This window comes from Sphaeramia orbicularis, chromosome 10 (assembly GCF_902148855.1).
Source record: "Sphaeramia orbicularis chromosome 10, fSphaOr1.1, whole genome shotgun sequence".
NCBI lineage: Eukaryota > Metazoa > Chordata > Actinopteri > Kurtiformes > Apogonidae > Sphaeramia > Sphaeramia orbicularis.
In genome coordinates, this window is record NC_043966.1 from 11,112,907 (window position 1) to 11,140,885 (window position 27,979).

Consider the following 27,979-nt stretch of genomic DNA (forward strand, 5'->3'; position numbering starts at 1 on the left):
TGCAATTCATAGAAATAACTGGAATCCAGGCAACGAAACCTGGATTTGTGGAGGCCACTTCGTGTCAGGTAACGTTAATTTAGGCTGCATTCATATTGTTTTAGCTAACGTTACTTCTTAGTAAAGCTCTTAATGTTAGCATCTGTAATTTAGTTCTATATATCATAACTGAAACGTTTTTGTCTTCAGTTGTGTGATTCTGAACCTTGTGCTCTACATGATTTGTAAACTAGCTTAAACTGAGGCTAACCTAGTTTTCCAAATAAGGGGGTACTCTAAGCACAAAGCTGTTGTAGCTGTGTTGTATCAAGTATTTGATGTTAACTCTACTTAAATATCCAAATTACCAGTAGATCATCCACTCACTTGGGTCAATACTAAGGGTTCAACTACTGTAAATCAGTAGCAAACTGTGAGCACTACTGCTGGGCCTTTACCTTGGCAATCACCGCCAAGAAAATACGTCTGCACTGACATGAAACCTCAAAAACAATAGTATGTTGAGTTGAAAGCACTCACCAGCTGTAACCCTCTAATTAACGATGACGAGGATGTCAACAACTCTTTGGCTTTTGTATGCTTTCAGCCTTTGCATTGTGTATTTTCCCGGCGTTGAAATCAGGTACACATAAATGTCAGGATAGGTGATTTCCGGCCACATATCAATGTTCGTGGACCACTTGTTGTTTGGTATCTTGAATGGATCCATGTCGAGTCTAATTGTCTTTAATTTCATGTTATATTCCACATTTTTCCGGGTCTCGCTGTGTTACTGCTACGCTCTGCCATGTTGAGCCGGTTTGTTTTTGCCACTCAGTCTGACTTAGAGGGGCGTGGCCCAGGGGGGAAGTGACGTATGTGCATTCCCTCTATTTTACAGCGCCACTAACAACCTACAGCAGGGGTCACCAACTCTTGTTCTCGAGATCTACTATCCTGCATGTTTTACATGTTTCTCTCTTCCAGCACACCTGACGGTCACTATCAGGCTTCTGCAGAGCTTGATGATAGGCTTATCATTTCAATCAGGTGTGTTGGAAGAGGGAAACATCTAAAACATACGGGATAGTAGATCTGGAGGACCTAGGCTGTTGACCCTTGACCTACACAAAACCAGTTATATTACCTGTACATTTACATAGTGGGACTGTCTTGTAATTTTGCAGTAAAAAAAAAACCTCGGTTTAAAAATAGTAATGTGTCATCCAGACGTTATACGTGTCATGAACTGATGCACTTTCTACAGAAACCAGAAATGTTTACTGCAGTAGTAGTAGTAGTTTTCTGGATCACTGTCGCCATCTACTGCTAGAAAGTAAGTACAACATCAAAGGTAAACTTAGACTTACTTCCCTCTTGAGTCACCAACATAACACAAAGTAGACATGCGGAGTCTTATATCCTAGTTTTTATTTTACATCCAGTTACAAACCTCACAACGTAATTCTGTAATTCTTGCATTTGTGTTTGTTCTAGCTGTAAAAATGTCAAGGATAAACAGTGACTTGACTTATTTGTTTGTTCCTTAAAATTTGCATTTAAATGGTAAAGGCAAACATGCATTGTAAATATTGAGTTCTGTACTAGCTGTCACTTACAGAAAAGCAGGTTTCAAGTCCTAAGTCAGTGTGCTTAAAATGTTCCCTCTTACTGCCCGTCGAGACAAAACTGCTAAGAGTGTTCCCAGGTCTGGGACTTCACCTCCTCCATACTGCACCATAGATTGTGGCTCATGTGTCTACGTCCAATACATTAGACCCCCTCCCCTTTTGATTTTAAATCTACCCAAATCCTCACAAACTAGTGTTACTCAGTCCTGCTCAAGAGCTGGAGGGACCAAATACTGACCTGGAGGATCAGAGCAAAGCCTTTGAGTGGGTTGCTAATTCCCCCTTTAGCCCTCATCAGCTGTCCTCCAGGCTGCGACGGAGACGTGAGCTATAAAGCACAACTAGGCCCATCTGGCAGAAGAAAAAAAAATACGAAATTAGCTAATAGAGAAGGAATGGGAAAACTGTAAGGCATTTATGATAATAAACTAAAAAAACAAGTGGAATTGAACTTATCAGACTTAAGGGTTCAGAGGGTAAAATGGAAAAGGTGTTAAAAAGTAAGAGCATTAAACATTTTTTTTTGTATTTGTTCAGTGTGTCATTTTAAGCTTCAGTCTTCATATGTACTACAGTTGTTCCAGTATTTTAGGAAAAAAAACCAAAACAAAACAATTTGTCACTTAACTGTTGGCAGAAAGTCCATTAGACACCACTTCATTAATTGATATTTTGGTCAAAATATATATTCTTTTTTTATATAGTACCGTGCAGAAGTCTTTAGCCACCTTTAGCTTTGTTGTTTTTGCAGGGTGGAAATGAACATGCATATTTATTTCTCATTCTCTTTTCTTCAGATGCAACAAGACAATACAGGAAATATTTGCAGTGTTGAAAGACACAAAAAAAAAGGGAACTAAATGGGTTGTAAAGGTTAAATTCACTATTTAGTGTGACCCGTGACCCCATGACAAGAAGCAGCACAAACAATTAGAAACATCTGACATTTGTTGAATAAAACCTGGTATAAAACATCAGAAAATTAATGCCATAAATCTCATATTGTCTGAACAAAAGGGTCAAAGACATGTTAAGTGCAAAGGGAAGTCACACTAAATACAACCACTTTGGTCTATAGAAGCTGTTTTCCCGGAAATTTTACTTTTTCCTGCTGTACATACTTCACATATATCAGATCGGTTCTTAATACAGAGACTGACAAATGCATATGTGTGGTCAGTAGAACTTTACTTAAACAACAAACCTAATGTTGGACTAGGACTTTTGCACAGTACTGTATATCTTTATAGTTTGAGGTAAAATATTATAATTGCAGTACTCTTTATGAACTAAATATGCAATTCTGGTAGCCATGTAGTTGAGACCCAGTGCAGTCTATATTACCACCGCCGTGATGTGTGTTCAGGCTTTGTATTGTTACTACCGTTTACAGAGGATGATTATTTCACTGTAGACACATAGACCGATCATAAACTTGTAAATACACAATTAGTATTTTATCATGAGTAGGCCATAAGCTCAATGAGTGTAGTGTTAGCTAATTTGATAATAGAAAATGCCTCCATAAACTTTTATGTAAATGAAAGTTTTATTGAGATAAGTATGTCTCTTTACCGTGCTTTTTTTTTTTTTTTTTTTTTTGTTTCTTATCTTTTCCTTTTGTGCCAGGGTATCAAACATATCTTAATTATAGACATAAGCTAAATGAACTACTTTCATGTCTTCCTCACATTATATTTGAATGAGCACAAACTCAATAATGAAAAGTAATGATAGCTTGTAATATAATACAATATGTTGCTGGTGAAACGACTAACTGATCTTGCATGTCAATAGCTGATGTTGGTGTATCCCTAATCTAGTTAAAATAACATGACAGTTAAAACATACCACCGTCAAACTGTTAAAACTGAGGCCTATTGAGGTTACTTACAGTGTCACTGACTCTATTGCCCCCTGTTGCCCCAATTGAGCAGTAATACAAAATAAATTGACACTGGGCCCAATTTCATCTTTACTTGAAGGCTGATCTACTGCTGTTTAGAGTGGTGCCCTAACCTATCTGTTAGCCCTAATGGAGGCCAATATATAGATAAGTGTGCCTTGCCAGGAAAATCAATATCTATGTGGCCCCTGATGGTTTTTGAGTTAAAGTGCTTTGTTTTCTGCCATTGCCTCGAAACAAAGAGGTTGTGGGTCCTTTTATTAACAATTCCCAGTCAACCTTGAGAGGGAGTGCCAGACATAGATAGAAATAGAAATAGACAGATGGGGTGGTGGTGGTGGTGGTGGAGGGCGCAGCATCACTACCAACATCACTAGAGCGTTAGATTTGGTGGAGGATAGAGAAGCATCATCAGTGGACCACGGGTAAGATCCTTGAAGAAGAGTGTGATGGGCCGTAATGAGACGGAGACGGGTCAAAATAATCTTTCAATTATAAGACAATAACGTCATTAGGTATCGGAGAATTGGAAAGTAAAAAAGAAGCAAAAGTTTCATGGTGATTGCTGCTGTACTGTATGTATTCTGTAAAGTAAAAACATTGGTATCGTGCATTTTGAGTTGGCAGTTTTCATCCGGTGGAATAACATAAAAATCTTTGACTTAAGGCTGACTGCTACAAAATTTCAACACATTTAGCAGATTATTAACCCTTTCTCTGGGGCTCCTTTATTTGCAGTGAATTAGGGCTATGTTATGTGACAGTGTGTCTAAACAGTACTGGTGATTTAACAGAGTGATGTTTTGGTTTTTTAAATGGAATTATGCGCTTTAAAACATTTCGCTGTGGTCTACATGAACTGTAAATGCTATGCTTGGGTCTGATTTCTTCATTAATTAAACTTCACAGGTCCATCTTCTGTGCTGTGCTGCTCTGTCCCGTTCAACCAACAACTGAACTTTTTAGGTAATCGGCTTGAAGTTTGGACATATTTTCAGTATGGACTACAACCGCAATTATGATGTACTCGGAGAAATGTTTGTCTGGAAGTCTTCACCTTATATGTGCAAATACTGTGATGTAACTAGTTATAGATGTAACAAATTAAGCAGGAATTAAAATGGGTTGTAGAAATCCACTCGATTTTTGCTGGAATCAATATAAAGATAGCTTTGCAGCACCTGGAGGGTTCAAATTCAAACTTTATGAACTACTAGCATCCCCAAATACATAAATAAATGTACCAAAGACTAATAAAAGTGGGTTTAGCGAAATATGACCCATTTTAATGGAATTTATACCATCACTGAATCACAACTACAAAACCTACACATTTGGGAAAGGTTTTTCAAGCGTATGTATGAAAACTGATCTCGCTCTTTCGGCATTGGTGGGAAAACTTAACCCTCAAAGACCTAAACAGTCACTGGCATTCAAAAGCATCTACTCATCTAACATTTTTTATGACTTCTGAACCATTAATCCAGTCAATAACTGTAAATAATTAGTGTAAAATGCAGTTTCTCAGCTTTTCATCATCAGATATGACCCATTTGGACATTGAGACATCTTCTGCACCATCAATTCACCAGAAAAACCCATGTAGTTTGACAAACGACGGGGGTTGTAGATCATCGTTTTATGTTTAGTTGCAGAGGATAATATTATAATAAATGGCGATGAACCACTTAGCAAAGGTTAAAAAGGTCACATTTAAAGTAGCTCTAGGTTAATATATGGCAATTAGTCACACAGCACATACTTTTATAACATAGTTTTATTAATGAAAAGAAGAACACTTAGATTTATACTTTGAACTTCCTGTTATATTACAGAGGTGGTGAAAAATACACAGAATATATTGTAAATGAAAATATATGAATGGGCTTCTATTCTTTTATATAAAATAATTGTATGTTTTAGCTGTGAACTGTAATCATTAGTAAGATACCTTCCCTTTCCAAACCAGGCAATCAGATCAGTTGATTACCAATCAATAAACAATCCAGTACAGTGTTCCCTAAATGTAAGCAGTGGAAATATGTTTAGAATTGTGAACAGATTCTGTCAGAATTCACTTGTTAGTAAGTGTATAACTGTTATCATTTTCTTGTATACATGAAAAATAATATAGATCTACTTCAGACTGTACTTTCACATGGAATAATGAAATGATGTCGGCTACAGTAAAAGGTAAGTGTTACAGCAAGGAAGAGTTTAATCCAGATGCTCAATTCTGAAAGATGTGGGTTGGGAATTTTTTTTTTTTTTTAAATAGCATTGGCCTTCCTTTAAAGGTTCAGTGTGTAATATTTAATGACATCTACACTAAATGTTATGCCACTAAAAACACCAAAAAACCCTCACTAGACTCAGTCAGACCATCTCTATAAACATAGTGTTGTAGTAGAAAACAATTATTGAAATGAAACCAGCTTTTTGAATAATGTATGACATAGTGAACATTACTGGTCAGGTGTTTGTGTCACCTTCCCATATTTTGAGATGAAGTGTGAAAACATGGCTGGAAATAGGAGAGTGAACTATTCATTAATCTCAATTGTAGGAAAAAATATCAGCCATTTAAATGGAAAAAGCAACAGGATGCTCTACTTCTACTGTTTATTAAACCCATATGTAAGGGAAGCTATAGGACGATCTTCTGATAACATGATGCAGCATTGTTTATGCTCTCCTAACCCATATAATGAAGCAGTTATTGTTTAGTTTGTCCATTCATGGGGTTTTTGGTTAAGAGGAGAATAACTGATTCCAGCACTTTAAAGAACAATAATGCAACTGAATGCAAAAACACAATTATGTTCTGAGCTACTCTAGATGGAGCCAACCTGCTCCCTCTGTAGATATAAATGACTCAGGACCAATGAAACATAATTATTAATATTAAATTATGTCCTAAATCTTTCACACTGAACCTTTTAAGTCCAGTGATCACCAGTCGTGGCTGCAGAAGCTGCTGTTGTAGCAGCTCAACAAAAGTTACACTATTATCTGATTTTGATTTCATCTTACTTATTACTTCCAAAATATACCTTCCTAAATCTGATAGCTTCAGTTCTGGAGTTACTCTTCTTGTTTATTCCTGGGCCACTTGTGTCTGTGCTGTGATTGGTTAGCGCCAGTAAAATACTATAATTTAACATAATTTGATGTCTCCATCTTGGATTAAAACTCTTAGTATGCAGTTCGTATACCAGTGGTAAACTGTGTGGCTGTGTCCATATTTTTGCGAAACTACAAAGCAGGAGGTTCTGGGCTTGGAGTCCGTGTCAGTGGCGTTGGCTTGAAGGATGTGAAGGTAGATAACGGACTTGATTGATGAGTGGCAGGTTGGCTGGTCTCCATGGTGACAGCTGATACCATTGAACATTCATACCCTCTGTTGTGTTTGAACAGTGTGCCTGACTCTTCAGATGCATGGCTGTCACCTGTCTCAGAGAAAATAGTCATACTTTAGTGCCAGAAAACATTTAGGTGAAAATAACAATAAAGCAAGTTTAGTTTGAGTACCTGTTTCTGAAGAGCAGGATGGACAGACTGCTCTCCTAGGACAGCTCAAGGCAGGGATGACATTTGTTTCCACATCATTTTCTACCACCATGTAAAACTGTAGGTTCATACAGTAAATGAACAGACTGAATCACTTTTGTGCATATTTTTAATTTGAAAGAAATCTAAATCATTCTGTTTATTTAGGTGAAAAAGGAGAAGGAAGAATTAGAAAAATGTTATTCCATCTTTGAATCAATCACTAGTTACTTTCAGCTAATGTTAATAGTTGTGTAGTGGCTAAAATGACAAAAATTTTTGGATTATTTCACATCACCATCATCAGAGGTTATTAGTGAGGACTTACCCGAGGCACACTGGAAGTGGTCGTCTCTGACATGCTCTCATCTGTCATGCTGGTGTCACTCATATTATCCACTGAGGGCTTTTTGTGGAAAAATCTCCTTGTTCTGTGTGAAAATAATAACCCCAAAGGCAGCATTTTAGTGACTTTATAAATTACAGGGTCATGCAGCCCATAAATGAACATAAATATTCAATGCTGTCATGTGAGTCACACAGGTGTCAGACAAAAATATCCATCCTTCCTTGTGCCTTTTTACAAATGTGCTGTATATAAGCACAAAATACCAGGTTTTTTGTTAGTTAATCTAGTTGTTAACCAGGGAGGATGTATTTCAATTTAGTGATTAGCTCAATGCTGTGTGTATGCTAACTGTATTTGTTCATTTGTATGAGCTTGACAGGACCAAGCATGAGAAACATATCATGGTTTTTGAGCCAATATCACAGTATAATGTATTATTCATTGTGTCTGTGTGTGTGTTGGAGAAACTAAACCACCAAACTCAAAAAGCTGCACAAGTGCACTTGCAGTGAAGTGCAAAAGGCAATTTGAGGCAAAGCTATTGGCGGCCATGTAGCGTTTCCACCGGGGTCATACCTCACCGGCTCCATTTTGTAGCTGAGAAATGACCTATTTTTATGTGTAATTGCTGTAGAACAAGCTAAACCAAGCATGTAATTGAAAGCGTGCCACTTCCACAGGGGAACCAAGACTGCAAACGTTAGGTTGTAGTGTGTGGAGGGGAGGGGTGCGCTTTGTGAGTCAAAAGAGTGGAGAATGCCAACAGCCTTGTCCATAAGCCAGCGAAACAACCGTAAAACAAATCAGCTACTTAGAGACAGCTCAGGTGGAAATAAAGGGGAGGGGGTTGAAATATGTCGTTTACGTATGCTCCTCACTCAGCTAACCAGGGTTGCATGCTGCCATTCGTTCCACATATGATCTGCTCCTCAACCTCCTGCTGTCAGGCTGAAACACCTGCATTACACGGCTCATGCCACCATGAGTTTGATAGACACCTCTAGATGCTGTCAGCTCATTCGTTCCTGGAATAGCCCCTGTCTGCCCTTCTATGCTGCCTTATGCTTTTCCTGTCAGGGGCTGCTTTCATAAAAGTGTTTTACAGTTTGAGTCTAACTAGACAAATGCAGTTTGACAAAAATGGACTGTAGTTAGCAGCTCTACCTGTGTATCGTCTCAAAAGTTATACTACTTTGGATTTCATTGACCAAAAAAAAAAAAAAACCTGTCTGAAAAGCATTGTAACTGCAGGGTAAATGAGCGAAGCAACAGTTATGGCATTTATTCAGTCCAATGTAAATAACCTCATCCTGATTAAAGAGTTGTTGCGTTATGCTATGCTATGCAAACCTGCATTAGTTAATCTGTTACCAGTCATTTTTGGACAAATTTTTCTGGTTTTATCTTTTGTGAGTGTGTACAAGTTCAAGATCATAGACAGGACAACAAGAACATTCCCAAATTCTTAGTTGTTTGTGTGAGCTGAAAGTTTTAACCCATCTGTTTGGACTATAATTTACCATTTGTATGTACAGTGTCAACATCTAGTTATTGAAAGGTTAAAAGTCACAGAAATTTTTTTTCTAAAAATCACTGTAGCTCAAGATTTTGTGTATTGATTTTATTTAGATTTTAAGGTCAGGTCATTACACCAGTTTTTAGCCTTTCTGTTTATGTGGCATTGTGTGATTTATTGTAAATGTAATCTGCTCTGCTGTTCATTCTTGTGTGACGCTTCTTGCCCTGGTCATTATTGAAAATGAGAATAGTTGTCAAGTAACTTAGCTGGTTTCATAAAATAAATAAATAATCTTTGGGCCAACTCCTGCCTCTGACTGAAAAATACAGTAATTTTACACATTACTTGATGTAGGGCTGCAAGATTTTGGCCAAAAATAAAATCCCAGTGTTTTTTTCCCTCTAAAAACTTGATTTTCAAAGTCAATTTTTGGGTAAAACTACAAAACTATGGTACGGATCCGTCCGTGGACAGTGTAAGATGAGTGATCCCCGTACAGTTAAATTTGAATTAGGGGATCCGTCACAGCTTACATTGGTATCACTACTGTGGGACCGTCACAGATTTAAGGTCTGTGGCCATTAAATGGACTTCTGTGAAAGACTGCTCTCACAGTTAAGAGGAGCCTACGGTATCCTGGAGGCATGAGAGAGATTAAATCAATTTGACGTTTACCCTTTTTTAAAAATCGTCCTAATTAAAAAATTCAATTTCGGTTTAAAATCAATTAATCGCACAGCTCTAACTTGATGACATAACTGTAAGTTGTAATTTGTGGAAATCCTCCTGCTGTCAGCTTGCAGAATGTAGTCTTAAGATTTTTTTTCAAGGGAGACTGTAGTTGTTTGAAATTGATGGTCGATTTATGAAGATAAAGCCCTCATACCATTAAAACTGGAACCATTTGTGTAAAATCATATAGAAATATAATCAATCCATGTATATTTTCAACATGGCTATATTTTGTTGTTGTGTAGACCGTATGTCCAATGGGAAACAGGAGAAAACTTTATTTCCCTCCATTATGACATGTTTTTCCTTTTCTGCTGAATTACCTCCTATCTTTCCTTTCTTTCTTTAGATCTTCACATTTGTTTCTCCCTCTTTTCCATGATTCCTGCCATTGTCTCGCTTGCTTCATCTCCATTTAATCTCCTTTGTATTGTAATTTCTTATGCCATTGCCCTCATTAACCCGTTACTCTCTCACCCGTAGCAGTAGGTGACACAGGCAGCGATGGAGAGCAGGGAAACCAGGACCACCATACAGGCTGCAATGACCACGTTCCTCTTCTTCTCCTCCTCGGCCTGCTGGAGCTCCCACCATTCAAGGTCACTGAACTGACAGCGTTCGCCCATATAGCCTGATACACAACTACAACAGCAAAGCCATAAAGGTTATTTAATATTCATGTACTGAAGATGTCAGTGAAAACATACTTGACTTTGCCCCGGAGTCTGATAATTGTGTGTGTTGTTTTCCTGCTGACATTTATCTGAAAGACCAAAATACGTCATTTTGATCAATATCTGTTCATGGCAAATAACTGCATCTTCACAAGGAATTTATAGGTCACTTGTATGCACTGTTTTATCACATTTAGTTTTTAAAGGTCTAATAGATTTAAAGGTCTATTTAAGATAAAATAACTGAAATAGAAGAGGAAACACCACTACATAAGCAATACTGTGTAATGAGAATGTCATACTGAAAAAACACTAAAGTCATTACAGCCTGACTTTGTTTTTAGAATTCTATTAAGACTTTATCTTGGTCTAAACCAGTGTTTCTCAAACTGTGGGGCAGGCTCCCTAGGGGAGGTGTGAAGGCTTGCCAGGGAGGGCATGGAATCACTCCTGGGTGTGTTTTTTTTCTTCAGGTTAGAACATGTAGCAGGTGGAACTAATGATTTGTGTTGGAGCACCCTGGGCTCATTTTAGGGATGTACAACAAACAAATCTACTGCCATGGTGGTCTGTCACTAGACTAGACAAAGAGTTGAGGTTTGGAGAATGGACAAGAATTGGACTGGAAAAGAAAAATGTGCAATGTTTCTGTTTTTGTGGTTTGTACAGTTTGCACTTTAATGTTCTGAGATGTGCAATGTAAACGGGCTCATTGCAGCCACTGATATTGTTAAAATGTTCATCTTTGTTACTAAAGTTTATTTGTTTGTTCTAAAAAAAGTAACTTTATTGTCATAGTTGTAAGGTAATAGCACATTTCCTATTTTTATTTGGAAAAATATTGTCTCAGGGAGCAGTCTTGTTGAGTTTATTTGTATTGTTCAAGCAAAAATCTAACTTATTTATAATTTGAACAAAAAATTATTAGAGGAAAAGCAAAACGTCTTGTTGCAATATTGATGTTTTCTTTCAATAAAAGTTATAATTGCACCACTATTACAATGTTGTTGGGGTTGAGGGGAGCCTGGAGATTTTTCATCCACCATAAGGGGACAGAAAAAGAGATTTTTATTTGGAATGGAAGACATGACAAATGTAATCAATCTATTATGGGGACAGAAAAAGATTGAGAACCACTGGTCTAAACTGAACGTGAACTATGAGACGTTCATGGAACAACAGTGACACCTATTGCTTGATAAGAGTATATAAATCTTCTTATCTTCTTATCTTATGAAACAAGTGAGCAAAAGTATCCAAAATAAACTGCACGTCCTACATAATTTCTTGTAATGTTTCCCCATTTTTTTCTTTTCATTCAAACTGACATGTAAAATTCTGCTTGAAAACAAGAGTACTTTTTTGGATAAGATGTACACCTACATTGCCCGGTATTGCTCGGTATAACTTTGAAGTAATTTATTTCGCATCGTTTGGCTTATAGTATAATTGCCTTTTAATATTTTTGGCTAAATTGTGATATCTGGGTAACTTTAATCTCCTAACACTGCTGCCTCATTCTGCACCGTTGGCTTTGATCTGAAAAAAATATGACTTAGGCTATTACAGTATGGGCTTAACCACATGCTGTCCTCAGTGGGTTTTTACCAGTGAAGCATTATTTCTGTTCTGTGGATAAGAGTTAGGGTTAGACATGATGTGTCACTTACTTGCAAGCGTAGGACTCCATCTCAGGAAAGTAGAAGCAGACTCCTTGGTACAGACAGTAGGATTCATGGGTGGAGGGGCAACTCTCTGCTGAATTACTGTTGTGGTGTCGGGGAGTGACTTCAGTTGGGCCACTAGGCGTTATCCATTGTGGTGTGGTCTCCATCTCTTGGGAGAGAGAATTAGGAATTAGATTACATTAGAATATTTGAGTTCTACTTCTGTCTTAAAGTAACTCAATAAACCCTGTTTTTTGTACTGTAAGACTATAACAGGATGACTGGGATTTGTTGTCCACCCTGGTTAGGATAAGGTAAGATAAAATAAGATAAGACATGCCTTTATTAGTCCCACAAGGGGAAATTCCATACTATGAGATTATGAATTACACACTAGTCATGTAACAGATATTGGAATGTCTGCCATCATTCTAAATAGTGGACAACTTCAAATACTGTTTCTTTGATGCTGTTTCTGTATAATTGGATGGATATAAATACTCCAGACGCACCTTGACATGTTTGACCATTGCCATGATATCCAGCCCGGCATTTACACAGATATGTCCCCTCTGTGTTTTGGCAGTCAGAGTTTTTGTCACAATTGTGCATTCCTAGTTTACACTCATCAATATCTGCAGCAAAAGGAAAAGAGAAGATCAATTGTTAGTTGATGATTGTTGTCACAAGTGCATGAAAGTTCCAATCATTTTTAGATCTTTAAAAAGAAAATATTGCTACTCAAAGCCAGACTTCACACAACTCTGTAATCGCGTATATACCTAACATTGTTGAAGCTGATTTTATACATCAATTTAGTTAAATTACGATCTCTGACTGTTGTAACATAACCCCAGAAAGTATTAAACTAGACTGTGGATGAAGTAATAAAAGGAGTTATTGAACTGGATAAAGTCTAAAACATTTTTGCGCTTGCCTTTAGCTTCTCTTGACTTTTCTTGGTGAGGCTTTTATTATGACACAAATTAGAAATTTGCCTCACGGGGGCAAGTTTTGTGTTACTGGCTGTATAAAGAAAACTGACTCCACTTGTTTTGAGGTTACCTCTGCGTATCTGCAATAGCAGCTCTGCCTCTACAAATGCCTCACACTGAATTTCATACCATTCCCAGTGCTGTCATGGATACTCAAGTGTACAATTTAAACTCATGCTACACTAAGTGACCTAGAAGGGACTCTGTATCAAATGTAATCCCAGTATTCTTCAGGCTATGATGCTTCAACCTCCATTAAGTGCAGTAATATAAATATAAATACTCACCCACACACAACTGTCCATCTCCTGTGAAACCTTCTAGACATAAACAGGCTGGGCTCCCAGCATTCAGCAGGCACTGTGCATTCACATTACAGTGGAGAGAGTAACACTCATTCTGGTCTGACAGTGAATGGAAATAATATTTAGACAGGTTAGAATCTCGAATACACAAACTACCAATCATTGGCTTTTACAGAGACAGTGTTACCTGAAACCATCTTCTCTGTTAACGGAGTTGTCTCAGTTCCTGTGTTGGAGTCTAAATCGGCCCCCCGTTTAGCAGTTGTCAGGGATGTGCTCTCTTCAGTGATGGTTTTATTTGCTGTTAAATTAGTTGGCTCCCTTTCTCCTGACTCTAAAGGATAAAAACAACATAACATCTAATTAGGGATGTAACGATTAAGGGTATAACGATAAACCACGGTAAAATTGCAGATGGTTAAAATGTTTAAATTTTAATTATCATGATAACCGTGTTTGATTACTACACTTGTAGGGGAAAAAACCCTATGTAAAGATCTGCTTTCATGTCAAATATTTGAGTATAGTTTTAATTTATTACAATTTTGATTTTATATACCTAATATTTAGAACCACTGTTCACTTTTGAAGTCTTTGAAAAGGTTCGTTAAGCATCTGTGTGTTATTTATGCAATAAATTATATATATTTTTCAACTCAGATTTTATATATTTTTTGTGTGTTTTTTGTCCTTTTATGTTTTTATAGTAGGTTAAAGTGAAAAAAATAATAGGCAGATAATATAGATGAAGTTGTGCTGAAGAAAAAGATCCCAAACATGGGTATAGTAAACATTTGTTTATATAGTATATAAAGGCAAAATCAAAAGGACTGAAAAATGGCCAAAATAGGCTCAGACCACTAAGGGTTAATATTTGAATGTTTCTGCCAACAGAAGGTACGTTGTGCCAATTATTTTCTTTTTCTTTTTTTCTTTTTCTTTGAAATACAACTTGGTTAAATTATTTCAGTGTGTGCATTAGTACTTTTTGAACATTTTGAGCACAATTTCAATAATACCATGAAAATAATAATAACCGTGATAATTTTGGTCACAGTAACCGTGATACGAAATTTTCATATCGTTACATCCCTACATCTAATGTTCATTTGTGCCTCAGAGATGTTTCAACAGCTACTACTCTTAAATTACCTGTTGAATGGTTTGTAGCCTCCACAGGCGAGCAGCCTTTTCCATCAGGTGTTGGGGTGTAATGTGACAGACAGGAGCAGTGAGCGAACCCTAGTCTGCTTTCACACACCTGGGCGCAACCCCCATTCTTGTGAAGGCAAACATCAGCACCTGAAGAATCCATAATGTCAATGAAAGACTTGGCATTTATTTAAATCAGCGGTTTCAACTGATTTAGTCAGAGTTCTAAATTTATTTAAGCTACACTAAACCAGCTAGCAATGACAAAAACATGAAAACTGCTTGACATTTTTGCATAATTTAGTAATTACTCGTACATGCAGGAAAAAAAAAAAAATCAAGTGGTAGTAAGATACATGAGCACAATACACATTTACTTTAGGATTACTTGACAGCTACCTATGACATGTTCTTTTTCTAAAGCTTAGTATACTATACCCCTAAATAAATTAAACCACATTTATATTTGTGAAATATTTGAGCCAATGAAAAAGGATCATTGTAGCCAGCTGATGTAATGCTTTTAATTTTACAACGCTTACACAAAATCTGTTTTTTTTTTTTTTTCTCTACCTGGTTTAGCAAGAGGATGTACCACCACAACGGATGCTGGTTGGACCATGTTGCCGTGGATACGTCGCAGTTTCTGTCCGGTGCGCTTGTGTACGCTCCTGAGGTGATGATGCTCTCGATCAGATATCCACAGCCTGTCCTCAAATACTGCGAGGTCAAAAGGTCGGCCTGTACCAATAAGGACGGAGAAATGGAAGTCTTGAGCTGACTATGTGATTCCAGGTGAGAACTACTTGTGCTCACAAATGAGGGCAGTGGCACTTACTGAAGGCGGATTTTAACACTTTGCTAACTGGAAAGACACTAACTGAATGCCTCGTCACGGCCACTCATGCAGGGGAAAAAAAATCCCATCAATGTTCACATATATTTATGTGAAATCTGATGTAATATTGTCATTTTGTAATATAAATCTATGGGAGTGTATGTCATTTGATTGCTATGACAGGACTTTCAGAAAACATTGTGTAAAGTGAATGGCTCTGATTTCAGCTTGAATTACACTGAACCTTGAGAGATGATCCATTAGGGAATTTTTCTGCATTTCACTATTCATCTGATACCATTTCAGGATAGAAAGAACACAGACTTGTAAAGATGTTTGCTGGCTGATGTCAGTAGATTATTCTGTCTAACCTGCAGATTTGATCAGGTTGGTCAGTGTGATATTTAATAAATCCAGCAACCTAGGCTTACTGTAAAATGTATTGCTCTATAATGCTACCAATTTGTTGTAACATTTCAGTGAGTAATAGGATTTGAACTAATACCCCATGCCGCCATTCTGAAGGGCCAGTATCCAGCAGAGGGCGCTCCAAAACTGAAGCTAGGACAGTGGATGAAAATGACACATGTAACACACTCATGTTCTAAGATAAATGAATGAAAACTGATTTCTAAATAAAGATAGATTTTTTTTTTTTTTCACTTAAATTTCACTCTCAAGAATCTGTTAATTGACTGTCCTCAGCAGATACATGTTTTCTTCCTGTCTGTGGCTTCTTTCATGCTTGGCATCATTTGATTTGGTCAGAGCCCTGTCAGACTTTGTTTTTCACTCTGAAGCCTGTTTTGACAGACATGTTTTTAGCACCCACTAGACACAGCTGCACCCATGGAGCTGTAGGGGAAATGTTTCATCTTCAACACTACCCTGTCAGTTTGACTTTAAATTTTCAATATGATATACCTGTGCATGTGTACATTTCACACAAGCCTCACCTACTTGGTTCTCTAACAGGATCCGTCGGTCTGAGCCATCCATGGCTGCAGTCTCCACCAGGCCCGTCCTCTGGTCGCACCAGTACAGACGATCCTCTGTCATATCGATGGACAGGCCACTCGGTGACACAAGGTTGGTGCGAGCAATGTCAACACGGCCTTTTCCCTCCAGTGAGGCACTTTCCACTGCAGGTTGGTCCCCGATATCAGTCCAGAACAGTTTCCTTTAAAAGCAGAAACAAAGTAGAGTAAAAAAAAAAATCAGTACTTAGACACTGACCTTATGAATTCCACTGACCCTAAAGGGTAGCACATATGTTTATGGAAATGCAAAGGGGGGCAGTGAACTACATTAACTGAGATAGCTATCATTAATTCTCCACACTGACAATTACATTTTCTATTAATGAGGGATTGAAATACGACCAAATTTATCAAAGGTGATGATGAATGCAACTTGCCATAAAGTTTTGACTAGGTTTTAATATCTAAACCGATATGGTTAGTTATCATTGCTTAAACTAGGGCTGCACAATTAACTGAATTGTAATCACAGTGCATTTATATAATCACGAAAGACAATATGATGTTCTACATTCAGGAGGATTTACTGTGATCTAATTGCAAAAGTGGACAAGAAAATAAAAAGAACTGTGGTTGTCTGGTGATTTTTGGGTTCAGTGACATTGAGCTGAGAGGCACATTGAGTACAAGGTGCAAAATGAAAGTGCTTACATTTTTTGTAAGTTTTATAGTTATAGTTTTAGTCGGTGTTGGGGAAAAAAAAATCAAATTTCAAAATTAATAACCTGTTAATTAACAAATTAAAATACCAATTGTAAACCACAATACTATCCACAGAAATACAATTACAATACAAATGTTCACCAAATTGTGCAGGTCTGTCTAAAATATGATGCATATGATCATACTCACTTCACCAATGGATGAACTGCAATTGCTCTTGGTTTTTGCAGCCCATTGCTTATAATGATTTCTCTGTTCGCCCCATCTAATGAACTGCAATCAACAGTTGATTGGCTAGAGGTTTAATGTATATATGTAAGCATAAGGAGAAAAACAAGAGAAGAAAAAGTATTACTTTCATGTTAAACAATTACATTTAGTAAAGGGAAAAAAGTACTAGTAAATCAAAATATCTTTTAAAGAACAGCCCTTAGAGTTTACTGTCTGCAAACAGCACATACCTTGCATCTGTCCAGTACAACCTGCGGTGGATCCAGTCAATAGCCAGTCCCTCTGGAGAGTCCAGACCGTCCTGGATGATAACGTCTCTAGACCCACCATCCAAACCAGCCCTCTCAATAGTCCTCTTTGTTGTACTTGCAAAGTACACCTTTAAAATGTATGCAGAATAATTACAGTATAACATTAAATATACATGGTTTAGAGATCAAGATAAAGTACTGGTGCATCGATGGACCCACAGGCCACAAATTATAGGTTTTCTCCACTAGGTGTCAGTAGATGTTTGTACTAAAGCTTGAATCTGTTATTCTGTCGGGCTCATGATAATATAGGTTAATACATGTGTCATGCATCAGGAAAAACTCTACTGCTCCTACCTCTATTCATAAATTCTAATGTAAAACAAAAATGATAGGTGAAAAGATACATATTTTTTCATCTTACATGGTTTCGGACAGGGTCATAGTCCAAAGCTATGATTGTGCCTCTGGGCTCCTCCACCAGGATTTGATCGCCTGCACCATCAGGATTCATTTTTCGCACGTCCACTAGATTGGCAACAAGCAGATAAGGTGGTGGGCCTAAAGAAAAACAATATAACAGATCAGGCTCAGACTGCAGCAGAAGCACCTAAAAGCCTACTTTATATATTCTATTTTAGTGTGTTATTTTTGCTGCACCTCGCAGAATGTGCCTGTATTAAAAGAAGACAGTAATTTTGCATCTGATGTTATCTATGGTGGTTTATCCACATCACCCATCTGCTCTGCTCTAGTATGACTCACCCGTTGCAATGCAGCGTTTTCCATCTTGGTGGAGCTGGTAACCAAGCAGACAGTCACACTGCCACCTACCAGGACTGACAGGAATACAGAGCTGACTGCACCCCCCTATGTCTGCAGATGAGCAGCCTGTAACGGTCAAATCACACACATAAACACTGGTATTCTGGCATTCCTATTCATATTTTACCGTCATTGCTTTGTTTTTTTCCTCTCTATGGTGTCATTTTCAAGCATTTTTGACCTTGTATAAAAACAATGCTATGTTCAAAAATGACAGTTTAGTATTCAAACATAACCATTTATAAAGGATTCCTGTGGAGTTGCCTGATCTAAGGATTAAGACTAGACTATGACTTCATAGAATTACATAGTAGGTTAATATAGCCAGTACCAGTACAAGCTTGGCCATCCTCCTGCAGTACAGATCCCTGAGGACACACACAGACAGCACCCTCCTCTAGTGCCAAGCATCCGTTGCCGCATGTAGATATGTTGCCTTCACATGGTATGATTTCTGAAAATAGAAAGAACATGCATATGCACAACATGACTGCAAGTTTATGCTTCAGTATGTCATAGAAACACATAAACTGAAAAGCAAATTGGTGACAATGAAAGACACAACTACACATTGGCTTTACTATTAAAAGACCAAAGTGTTTTGACTAAGAATTTTCCCGATTATTTTTGTTTCCAGGAGTTAGTGCATTCTAAAATAGCCAGATAAACAACACGTTTCTTAATCTGTGCTCTTATAAAATCCTGTCTGAGGTCTGTCCTAATCCTATAAGAATGGGTGAAAGTGTGATGAGAATATGGTCTGTACATTATGGATGATGTAATGTTAGCTCACAAGTGTATGGTATCTCCTGTACCTGTGAATATGGGCCAGATATACAGAGGCAGACCATACGGACTGTGTATTAATCTCATGTGAAATAGTTTCACTACCTGTTGCTGTGTCTGTTAAAGTCTTCTCATTGATTGTGGTTAAATTGTTGCATCTTGCACTCGACAATTTTGTACTCTATTTATTTTTTATATATATTTGTTAAAAAAAAAAAACAAAAACGAAAAAACCCTCAAAATCCATGCACAGTGTGAGGAAAATGTTGTTTTTTGTAGTAGATTTTGTTTGTAAATTTAGATTTCCCCAGTATATTTAGTGAGGTAAAAACAGATGATGCTGTTTCCTTCTCCATTATTACCTCCAGTCTATTGTCTAGCCTGCTACTTGGCTCCATGTTTGTTTTCTTTTCTGGACCTTGGCAAAGGTTGTCTACTTAACAGCTTAGACAGATAAAGCTGCTGACCAGATATGTTCCCTATTGCAAATGTCACCTCATCATCTAATCTCATTGCGCATGTGAACCTTGCCTGTTCCACTGGCCTCCTAGTGGAGAAAGATTAGAAGAGGAGAGATTAAAATGTGTCCATAATGTTTCAAATGTTATGAAATCAATTACTGTAGAAACGTCATGATGGCTCCTACTACCAGCCGTTGCAGTCCTTGACAAAATAAATTGCCCATTTATGTAACTAAGTCAACATTTCCTATACATTCCCTCATGACTGCAGTGTATACGTCTGTGGCAAAGTATTAGATTGTCTCAAAAATCTACCCACTGAAAGAGGATCTTTTGTTACGCTGGTAGACAACAGACCTCCATTATTGTAGAAAGGAACACAGACAGTGACAAAAAGCCTAGTAAAGGGATATTGTAATTGTTATGTAAAAATAAACAGTTATTATTGATGTATGAGTGTCTATATTACTCCCCATAATAACACAAAAAGAGGAGAGTGCGCTTATGTACTGGTATAATCTTAAATTGTGGAGAAACAAACTTTAATGAGGCGTCTGTGTTTCCATGCATTCTACAGAGTCCCAGTCTCACCTCTACTAGACCTTTAGTAGTGTGACAAAGTATCAGTGTTTTGACCCACGTAACCTAACACACAATCGGTAGCTCACATACGTCTAGTCTGTCTGGTTGTCTGTGACCCAGCCTTTTTATTGGCTCAGTGGGGTCAAAGTAGTGTCTGGGGGACAAATGCCACCTTTCATACCAGTACAAAAAGAAGAGGAACTGATGTGAAACCAGAGCTACAGAATACCTACCAAAAATATGCAACTTTTTAAATAAGGCCTGAAATTGATCCCTCTTTGGTTCTGCAAAATCGGGAAGGTATTTGGACATTATGAAATTACAGCTACTTGTATTTTCAATTTTATCACTGTTTTACTTCACAATGAAGTTGCCACTTTACATAACATTAAAGAAAAAAGTCTACTCAAAGATTTGATGTCACATTATTGGTAAATGCTGATGTTTCTTATATTAGTAAATGATGACATGCGGCCAAATAAATGTTGTCAGTATCTTAGAAGTAGATTTATTGTATTGAGTAATTTACCACACATAGCCTACTTTATATGTTGTCTGCCATGAAATATTGAACTGTGATGGAAACAAGAAATCAAAACTTCAAAATCAAAAGCACATACAAATTTTCAGATTGTAGAAATGACTTAAAGGAGTGATATTTTGCTTTTTTTAATGGAATTATGCATTTTAAAACATTTCCCTGTGGTCTACATAAACTGTAAATACTATGCTTGGGTCTGAATTCTTCATTAATTAAACTCCACAGGCCCATCTTCAACCCTATTTTTGAGTAATGACATGAGAAAGGTTGTTTTGAGCGCTGGCCCTTTAAATGCAAATGACCCCACCCCCTCCAGGCTGTTGACTGGGCTGTTCTGTCCCATTCAGCCACTTAAGTTTATTAATACAACCAACAACTGAACATTTTAGTTAATTGGCTCGAAGTTTGGACATACTTTCAGTTTTTACTACAACCGCTGCTGCTGATAAACAGTTATGGCGCTCTCAGAGAAATGTTCGTCGCAAGTCTTGACCTTATATGTGCAAATGTTGTGATGTAACTAGTTATAAAACATAGCAATTTAAGACGGAATTGAAACGGGTTGTACAAAACCACTCGGATTTTTGCCGGAATGAATGTAAAGATAGCTTTGAAGCACCTGGAGGGTTCAAATTCAAACTTTATGAACTGTTAGGGTCCAAATACACAAATAAATGAACCAAAGACTAATGAAAGTGGGTTTAGAAAAGTATGACCCCCTTAATTGTACCTCGGCATGTCTTCTTGTCTGGCAGGAGGGCATATCCTTTAGGGCAGGTACAGAAATAGGAGCCTGGGATGTTTTCACAACCAAGAGAGCAGCCGTGGTTCCAAAGAGCACATTCGTTGACATCTAGTAGGCACACAAACATCATAAAACTTCTGAAATTCTGTGAGAACACACATTAATATCTAAATCCAACATACTGTTCATGCTTTGTATTTGGCCCTAGTAAAAGTAGAAAGTTCCACTTTTACCTGCAAGCATTTCTACCGTTTAGAACCATTCAAACATTATTTTAATACAATGATTTATCAACACAGACACCAACCTTCACAATAAGTGCCTTTAAGAGTAAAGCCTTCACTGCATTGGCAGACCCCTTCCTCTGCCAGACTGGTACACGCATTTATACAGTTCCCACTCTGTTCATCACAACCTGTTAGAAAGGAGTGAAATAATAGTAAAAACAGGACTGAACTGTTTGGTCAAAAGTAATTGTATGTGAAAGATAAGATATTGTGGAGCTATTTCAAAGCTATTTAGCTGTTTTATGGATGGATGGATGGATGGATGGATGGATAGATGGAGAGATAGATGGAGAGATAGATAGATAGATAGATAGATAGATAGATAGATAGATAGATAGATAGATAGATAGATAGATAGATAGATAAGCTTTATTACAGATTCATGGTCCACATTAAAAAGTAAACGGATAAATACAAACACAATAAAAAACCTCTATACTTTCAAGAGGCAGTCATACCAGTGTTTCCAGAACTGAGATGTGTAACGTACCGCACCTCTATATGCAAGATTATTGAGCATTAAAATTACAGTATTTTCTGAATGATTCAGGCGACACAAACTTGAACATCAGATTTCTCAAGACAGCACGCAGTGAATTTACATGATTAGACATAAACACTTCACTGGCACTAGTCCATCTGGGTGTTTTTTGATAAGAGTCTTAGAACATCATTGTATGCCTCTGTCAGTGTGTAAATGTAATGTAAAATATTACTTGGAAATGGGAAGAAGGTGTCTTCCATGGGTTGGTTGAGGGGATGGACCACCGTGATACCAACTGGGGGTTTTGCCATTTTCTTTTTGTTAACATCCAGAGGTTCTCCACCGTTGTATTTGTTTACTTGTTTTATTGCACTTGATGCAACATCGGTGTAATACAAGTTCTTCTGGAAAATTGATATACCCAGTGTTTGAGACCTAAAAAAAAAATGTAGAAGCAAACAGTGAAACAGCTGAAAGAAACGATCTGTAAATGTGATGCAACATCATACTTACTGTAGTGGCTGGTCTAAGATGTGCAGAACATTTCCGTTATAATCACATGAAGCAATGGCACTTTCTCCCTGCAGACTAAACTGAATCCAGAACAGTCTTCTGTCCTCTCGGTCGATTGACAGGGCTTTCAGTTGCTCTGTTGCTTTAATCAGTGTAGTTTTCATCTGGCCTGTCACATCAGAGCGCTGGACACTTGAAGTCATTCCACCACAGAGCCAAAACAGAAACCTGCAAATATTTCACTTTAATGAAAGCATTGATAAAGAATTGATGCTCCTTTTTTCCCTTAAGTAATTTTCTTCCTTCACATGGTCACTTGATGCTTCTTCTAACATTTGTTTAATTAAAAATGTATTAATTTAAAGCTGAAATGATTTAAAACATGCATTGGAATATACTAAGTCAGACTGTTAATCCTTTGTAGCTAAATTGCAGCTGTTAAGGACCTCTGTTTTAGTGCAGATTGATCTGTGGTATGTGAGAGTCAGTCTGTCACTTTATATCTCAGTGACAGTCATGTTTGGAATTTGGAGATAAAACATTTATTGTAAAGCTCAGACAAAATGTCAGCAATCCGAACTGTTTGCGTAGCTGTATTAAAGTCCTTCACTTTGCTCCAACTCATCTTTTTAAGTCATAACTAATTTTGATCCACATACATGAATAATAAAGCAGCTGTTTTACCTGTTGTTGGGGTCTACTGCTATAGAAGTTGGTTGCGTCAGATGTCTTAAAAGTGTCTTCTCATTTTTTCCATTTACATCCACTCTCTTGATTTTCCCCTTTTCTTCACTTGTCCAGTATACACTACTCCAAACCCAGTCAACAGCAAGGCCTGATATATGTCTGTCAGTCGAATACAGTTTCTGTAAAGCAAATATTTAAATGAATGAAAAGCAACTTCAAACCAAAACACCAAACCTGATTTTTACTCAACATTTATATTGAAAGGTTTAAAGAAAATCATCTGTAGGACTAGCTCAAATGGCACTATTGAGTCTCTGTACAGACTCAGTGCAGTTGCATAATCACCTCTCTGTGAGCTCCTCTAACTGATGCTTTGTAGATGACCCCTGAATGTTTGTCGGCCCAGTAAACCTTCTCCTCTCTGTAGTTAAAGTCAATCAGGATAGAACCTCCAACCCCAGCCAGTAGCCTTCTGTGGTTTTTGCCATCTAAGTCCATCCGGTGAATGGCTTTACCATGGCCGAATATCAGGAAGGGCTGTGAAGCTGAAAAGAATCACATATCTTTCACAAATCTTATCAGTTTCATCCTGAATCTGAATTTGTCTGAATTTGTAGGTGACTGTAACTTGGTAAATTATCCACAACAATTCTAATAATCTGTAAATTGAGTGTTTAAAAATTGTTTTAAAATGGCAAATATGCAAAGCTTCAGTTGGGATTCATGAATATAGTTAAATAATTATTTTACTTAATATGTATATAGCATAGTGGTTAGGTGTAGTATGTGCCTCTTTTGTCTGAAAATGAATGTGAGTTCTGCAAAAACCACTACCGCGACATCATCCACTAAAATTCTCCAGAAACCACTAAAAACAATGTATATATGTAAATTAAAAAAAAAAAACTTCTAAAAGTTTGTAATTACTAGTTCAGCTGAATTATTTATGGGCAGGATGGGTCACTGTGGCAGACTCACTTATCAAAAGCAGCCTCCTCCTTCTTTGTGTCCCTGCAGTTGTCATTAAATGTGCCAAATTATCTGATAAAAAGCCTATTCATGGCTGTAATGGGGCAAAGTTCAAGTCAGCCTTGGCTGCTTTTGAGTAAAACGTCATCCCTTAGCAACAAATAGCACTTGGACTAGCCTTAGACTGTCTGCATTTGCTCGGTATAAAGGTTAAGATGATTTTTAGCTGGTTGGTTGGCAATTTTTCCTTTATTATAATATTAATTTTAAAAAGGTTAAGTCTTAAGTTATACAAACATTCTTTGTGAAAAAATACATTTGGAAAGTGAAGATGTCCTAATGTCTATAAATGATACTATGACTTCTATGATGGTGTCTTTTGCCGTGTGGCCCATTACACTTGACCAACCGGGTAGTTAAGGTCAGGCAGTTGCTGCTTACTAAATTATAATTGAAAAAGGGTGGTCTATCATTGTACCAACAATAACTTGCGCAGCCATAGAGACTGCATTTAACACTGTGGAATGAAGAAAACAATGATCAGCACCAGACAAACAACATGAATAAATGTCTGGCCTGAGAACCCAAAGCTGATGCTGAGTTGCTAGGATGCATCCTGATGAATCATAAGTTCATGGGATGGTCAGCATGAATCCTGACCTAGTAACTGTGATTCATTAAATGGTTTTTGGAACATATAGCCACTGTCAAACACTGTTTCCCATTGATAATGATTTGTAGTAAATGTGACACTGTCATAAACATAGAGGAAGTCCAGGTTCCAGCATCTGTGTTCATATGCATCATGTCTGCAGCAAGGTTATTATCGTTAACGAAAACGAATGAAATGACGAAAACTAAAATTGAAATAACATTTTCGTTAACTGAAATAAATAAAAACTCTAATTAAAAGAAAAAAACGATAACTAACTGAAACTGTATTGTGAGCTTACAAAACTAACTAAAACGTATAAAATTATGGATACAATTCCCTTCGTTTTTGTCTCTGTCAATGTCGGATTGATATGAAATTAATTTATTTCGCTCCAGCAGTTTGAGCTGGTGACACCATATGACACTTCACAGTCTGTCATGTGTGGTCACTGGTGGTTTCCAGTCGTCTTCTGGTCCCCACTCTACCTGGAACATACAGACTAAAGCTGGGATAAAGCAGCACAGACCTGTCTGGGGTTTACTGTAGTGATACATGGGATACATGGGTCGTTTTTTTTTTTTTTTTGGCGTACCGTGTGTGTGCGTGTGAGTGACAGAGACAGAGCAGAGCTAAAGGACAGAGTCAAACAGGACTAGCATCCAGGTTAAAACTGGAGACTTTATCACCATGAAAAGGCCTTCCAAGCCCTGAACTGCACAGTTTAGAAGAGGAGAAAAGAGGAGGATGAAAACTAATCCAATTACAGAGGTATGGAACCTGTTATAATGTTAAAAAACGTTTGATGTTACTAGCAACAGCTAGCTGAACTGAACTGAAGCAAAGTTGGCTAATAATGGAAGTGGAGATGATTAAGAGATGACATATCTGCTAAGGTGTGGTTTACTGCTGATGAACTGGGTTATATATGTTTATAAGTGGTTTATATATGTTTCTGTCTGCTTTAACTGCTGGTTAGCTGGTTTATATATGTTTCTGTCTGCTTTAACTGCTGGTTAGCTGGTTTATATATGTTCCTATCTGCTTTAACTGCTGGTTAGCTGGTTTATATATGTTTCTATCTGCTTTAACTGCTGGTTAGCTGGTTTATATATGTTTCTATCTGCTTTAACTGCTGGCTGCTTTGTGCATCTCCTCTCATGCTTTGCACATCTTCGCATTGTTTCACGTAAGTGACGTTGTGTATGGATTGCACCCCACCTCAACCTGCTATAGGGAATTTATACATTGTATGGTACATTGTGTCTCTGCTCAGTCCATGAGCCGCCCTAACCCGACCCCCAAATAAAGTGTCCAGGGTAACACATATCCACGCCTCACTAATTTCTTTGAATAGGATGATGAGGAAGATAAAATATATGAAATAACTAAAACTAATACTAAAACTAAACTAAACTAAAACTAAGCATTCAGAAAAAAAAACGATAACTAATAAAAACTAACAAACCTGCTCTAAAAACTAATTAAAACTAACTGAATAAGAGAAAAAAAAGTCAAAACTAATTAAAACTAAACTATAATTAAAAATCCAAAACTATTATAACCTTGGTCTGCAGTAATGAAGAATAAGGGCTCCCACAGTGTGGTTTGTAATTAGGCCCAATATAACAGAATATAGCAGGAAAATCTGCAAAAAATATTTCAGAATTTATCCAGTTTATGATAATAACATTTATTATCCTGCTCAGGCCTGACCCATGTGGCACTACAACAGCCGAACTAGCCTGGTGGACATCTGAGAACACTTGTCTAAGCTTTAGTTGAATGAGCTCTGTATGCATGATTCATGTTGTAAATGTGTATATTTCAGTATATATGTAATACTCTCTCTTACAAAATTCTGACCTCAATCCTGACTGAATTTAAAAAAAAAAAAAAAAAAAAAAAAAAAATTAAAATAAGAGGTGATGCATGACATAAAATCTGACCTCAGGCTGTACATGCAGAACTTTTGGTGCAGTAGACAGTGGGGTAGATGGGTAGTTCTTGGGTAACCTACTGTTTTTAGTCAATGAGCAACAGTCCTTGCCAGTACATAGCCATAGCCAATATTATTATGCTATTTTACCGTTTAGGTTAGTCTATATCCACGTAGTAATGGAGAAATTTTTTGTACAACTGTGATAATGATAAAAGAAAAAGATGAATGACAGTTTCATTTAAGATGTTGACACTGTTTTCTTTCTCTTAGTTTGGTAATTGACATGTATAAACATTTATAAAATAAATTATAGTTGTAAAAAGTTATAAGTGTATGTTTTATGTACCCATAGTTTTAGGGAGCAGTGTTTTCATTTACAGTTTACGTAGCTATACATTAAATATAAATTAAGTTTCATTATTTCATTACATATTATTTACAGGTGTGTTAAGAGTGTGGTGCTCCTTTCTTTTCAGAGCAAGCGTATTACATGATCAGTGCAAACTATGGCACAAAGATTATGTATAAATCTTAGGAGGATATGTTGACCTTTTGACATAAATATTAAAAGCATCCACAGCACAGTATCCAGTTGTCAGTTGTCATTGTCAGTACAAGCGGTGTTGAACTCACCCACGCAGCTGCTGTTTCGCCCTGTTCGTGTTAGCCGTTCATCCCAACACGTTCCACCAAGGGCCGAGGCTCCAGTTCTTTGCACCATTAAACAGATCAGTGTTGTGACTGTTACAAACAACATAATCCTTTGCTCTGTGCCTTCTTCTTCTGGTAGTCTTTCACTTCTTCTCAGGCATTCCCACTAACTGTACTGTCACACAAGAATTCCCCAAAATTAAGCAACGTGAGCTTATGGACTGTTGGCATCCTGGTCCGAGGCTTTAACCTAGAGAGACTGTGGAGATGTACATACCAGTAGATGTCATGCTAGAAAATGACGAAAGCCAAATATAGGGATGGAGGTCTCAGACTAGAGGGGGCAGTACTGCCAGTGAAGTGTTCAAGGAAA

The 27,979-nt window shown here is 37.3% G+C and overlaps 1 protein-coding gene across 1 annotated transcript; it reads right to left on the reverse strand.

Annotated features, from left to right (window-relative positions):
* Positions 1 to 5,275: 5,275 nt before the first annotated feature.
* Positions 5,276 to 27,979, reverse strand: egf (epidermal growth factor). The gene is made up of 23 exons (XM_030145831.1): positions 27,589 to 27,979; positions 23,738 to 23,937; positions 23,390 to 23,571; positions 22,706 to 22,933; positions 22,425 to 22,627; positions 21,729 to 21,836; positions 21,407 to 21,529; positions 18,638 to 18,760; positions 18,247 to 18,372; positions 17,906 to 18,042; positions 17,461 to 17,609; positions 17,189 to 17,293; positions 16,253 to 16,476; positions 15,032 to 15,199; positions 14,459 to 14,608; positions 13,494 to 13,640; positions 13,289 to 13,405; positions 12,519 to 12,641; positions 12,010 to 12,175; positions 10,143 to 10,307; positions 7,394 to 7,496; positions 7,048 to 7,144; positions 5,276 to 6,965 (listed from the first exon to the last, which is right to left on the reverse strand). Exons 1-23 carry the CDS (start codon positions 27,710 to 27,712, stop codon positions 6,772 to 6,774), a joined length of 3,462 nt encoding a protein of 1,153 aa, XP_030001691.1. The 5' UTR covers positions 27,713 to 27,979; the 3' UTR covers positions 5,276 to 6,771.

Excerpts from the sequence above, each read along its gene's own strand:
- egf (XM_030145831.1), bottom strand. The coding sequence starts at position 27,712 with ATGTTGTTTGTAACAGTCACAACACTGATCTGTTTAATGGTGCAAAGA. Across the intron at positions 13,641-14,458 it reads GGCTACAAACCATTCAACAG|AGTCAGGAGAAAGGGAGCCA; the intron begins GTAATTTAAGAG and ends TTTATCCTTTAG. Across the intron at positions 6,966-7,047 it reads ATCCTGCTCTTCAGAAACAG|GTGACAGCCATGCATCTGAA; the intron begins GTACTCAAACTA and ends TCTCTGAGACAG.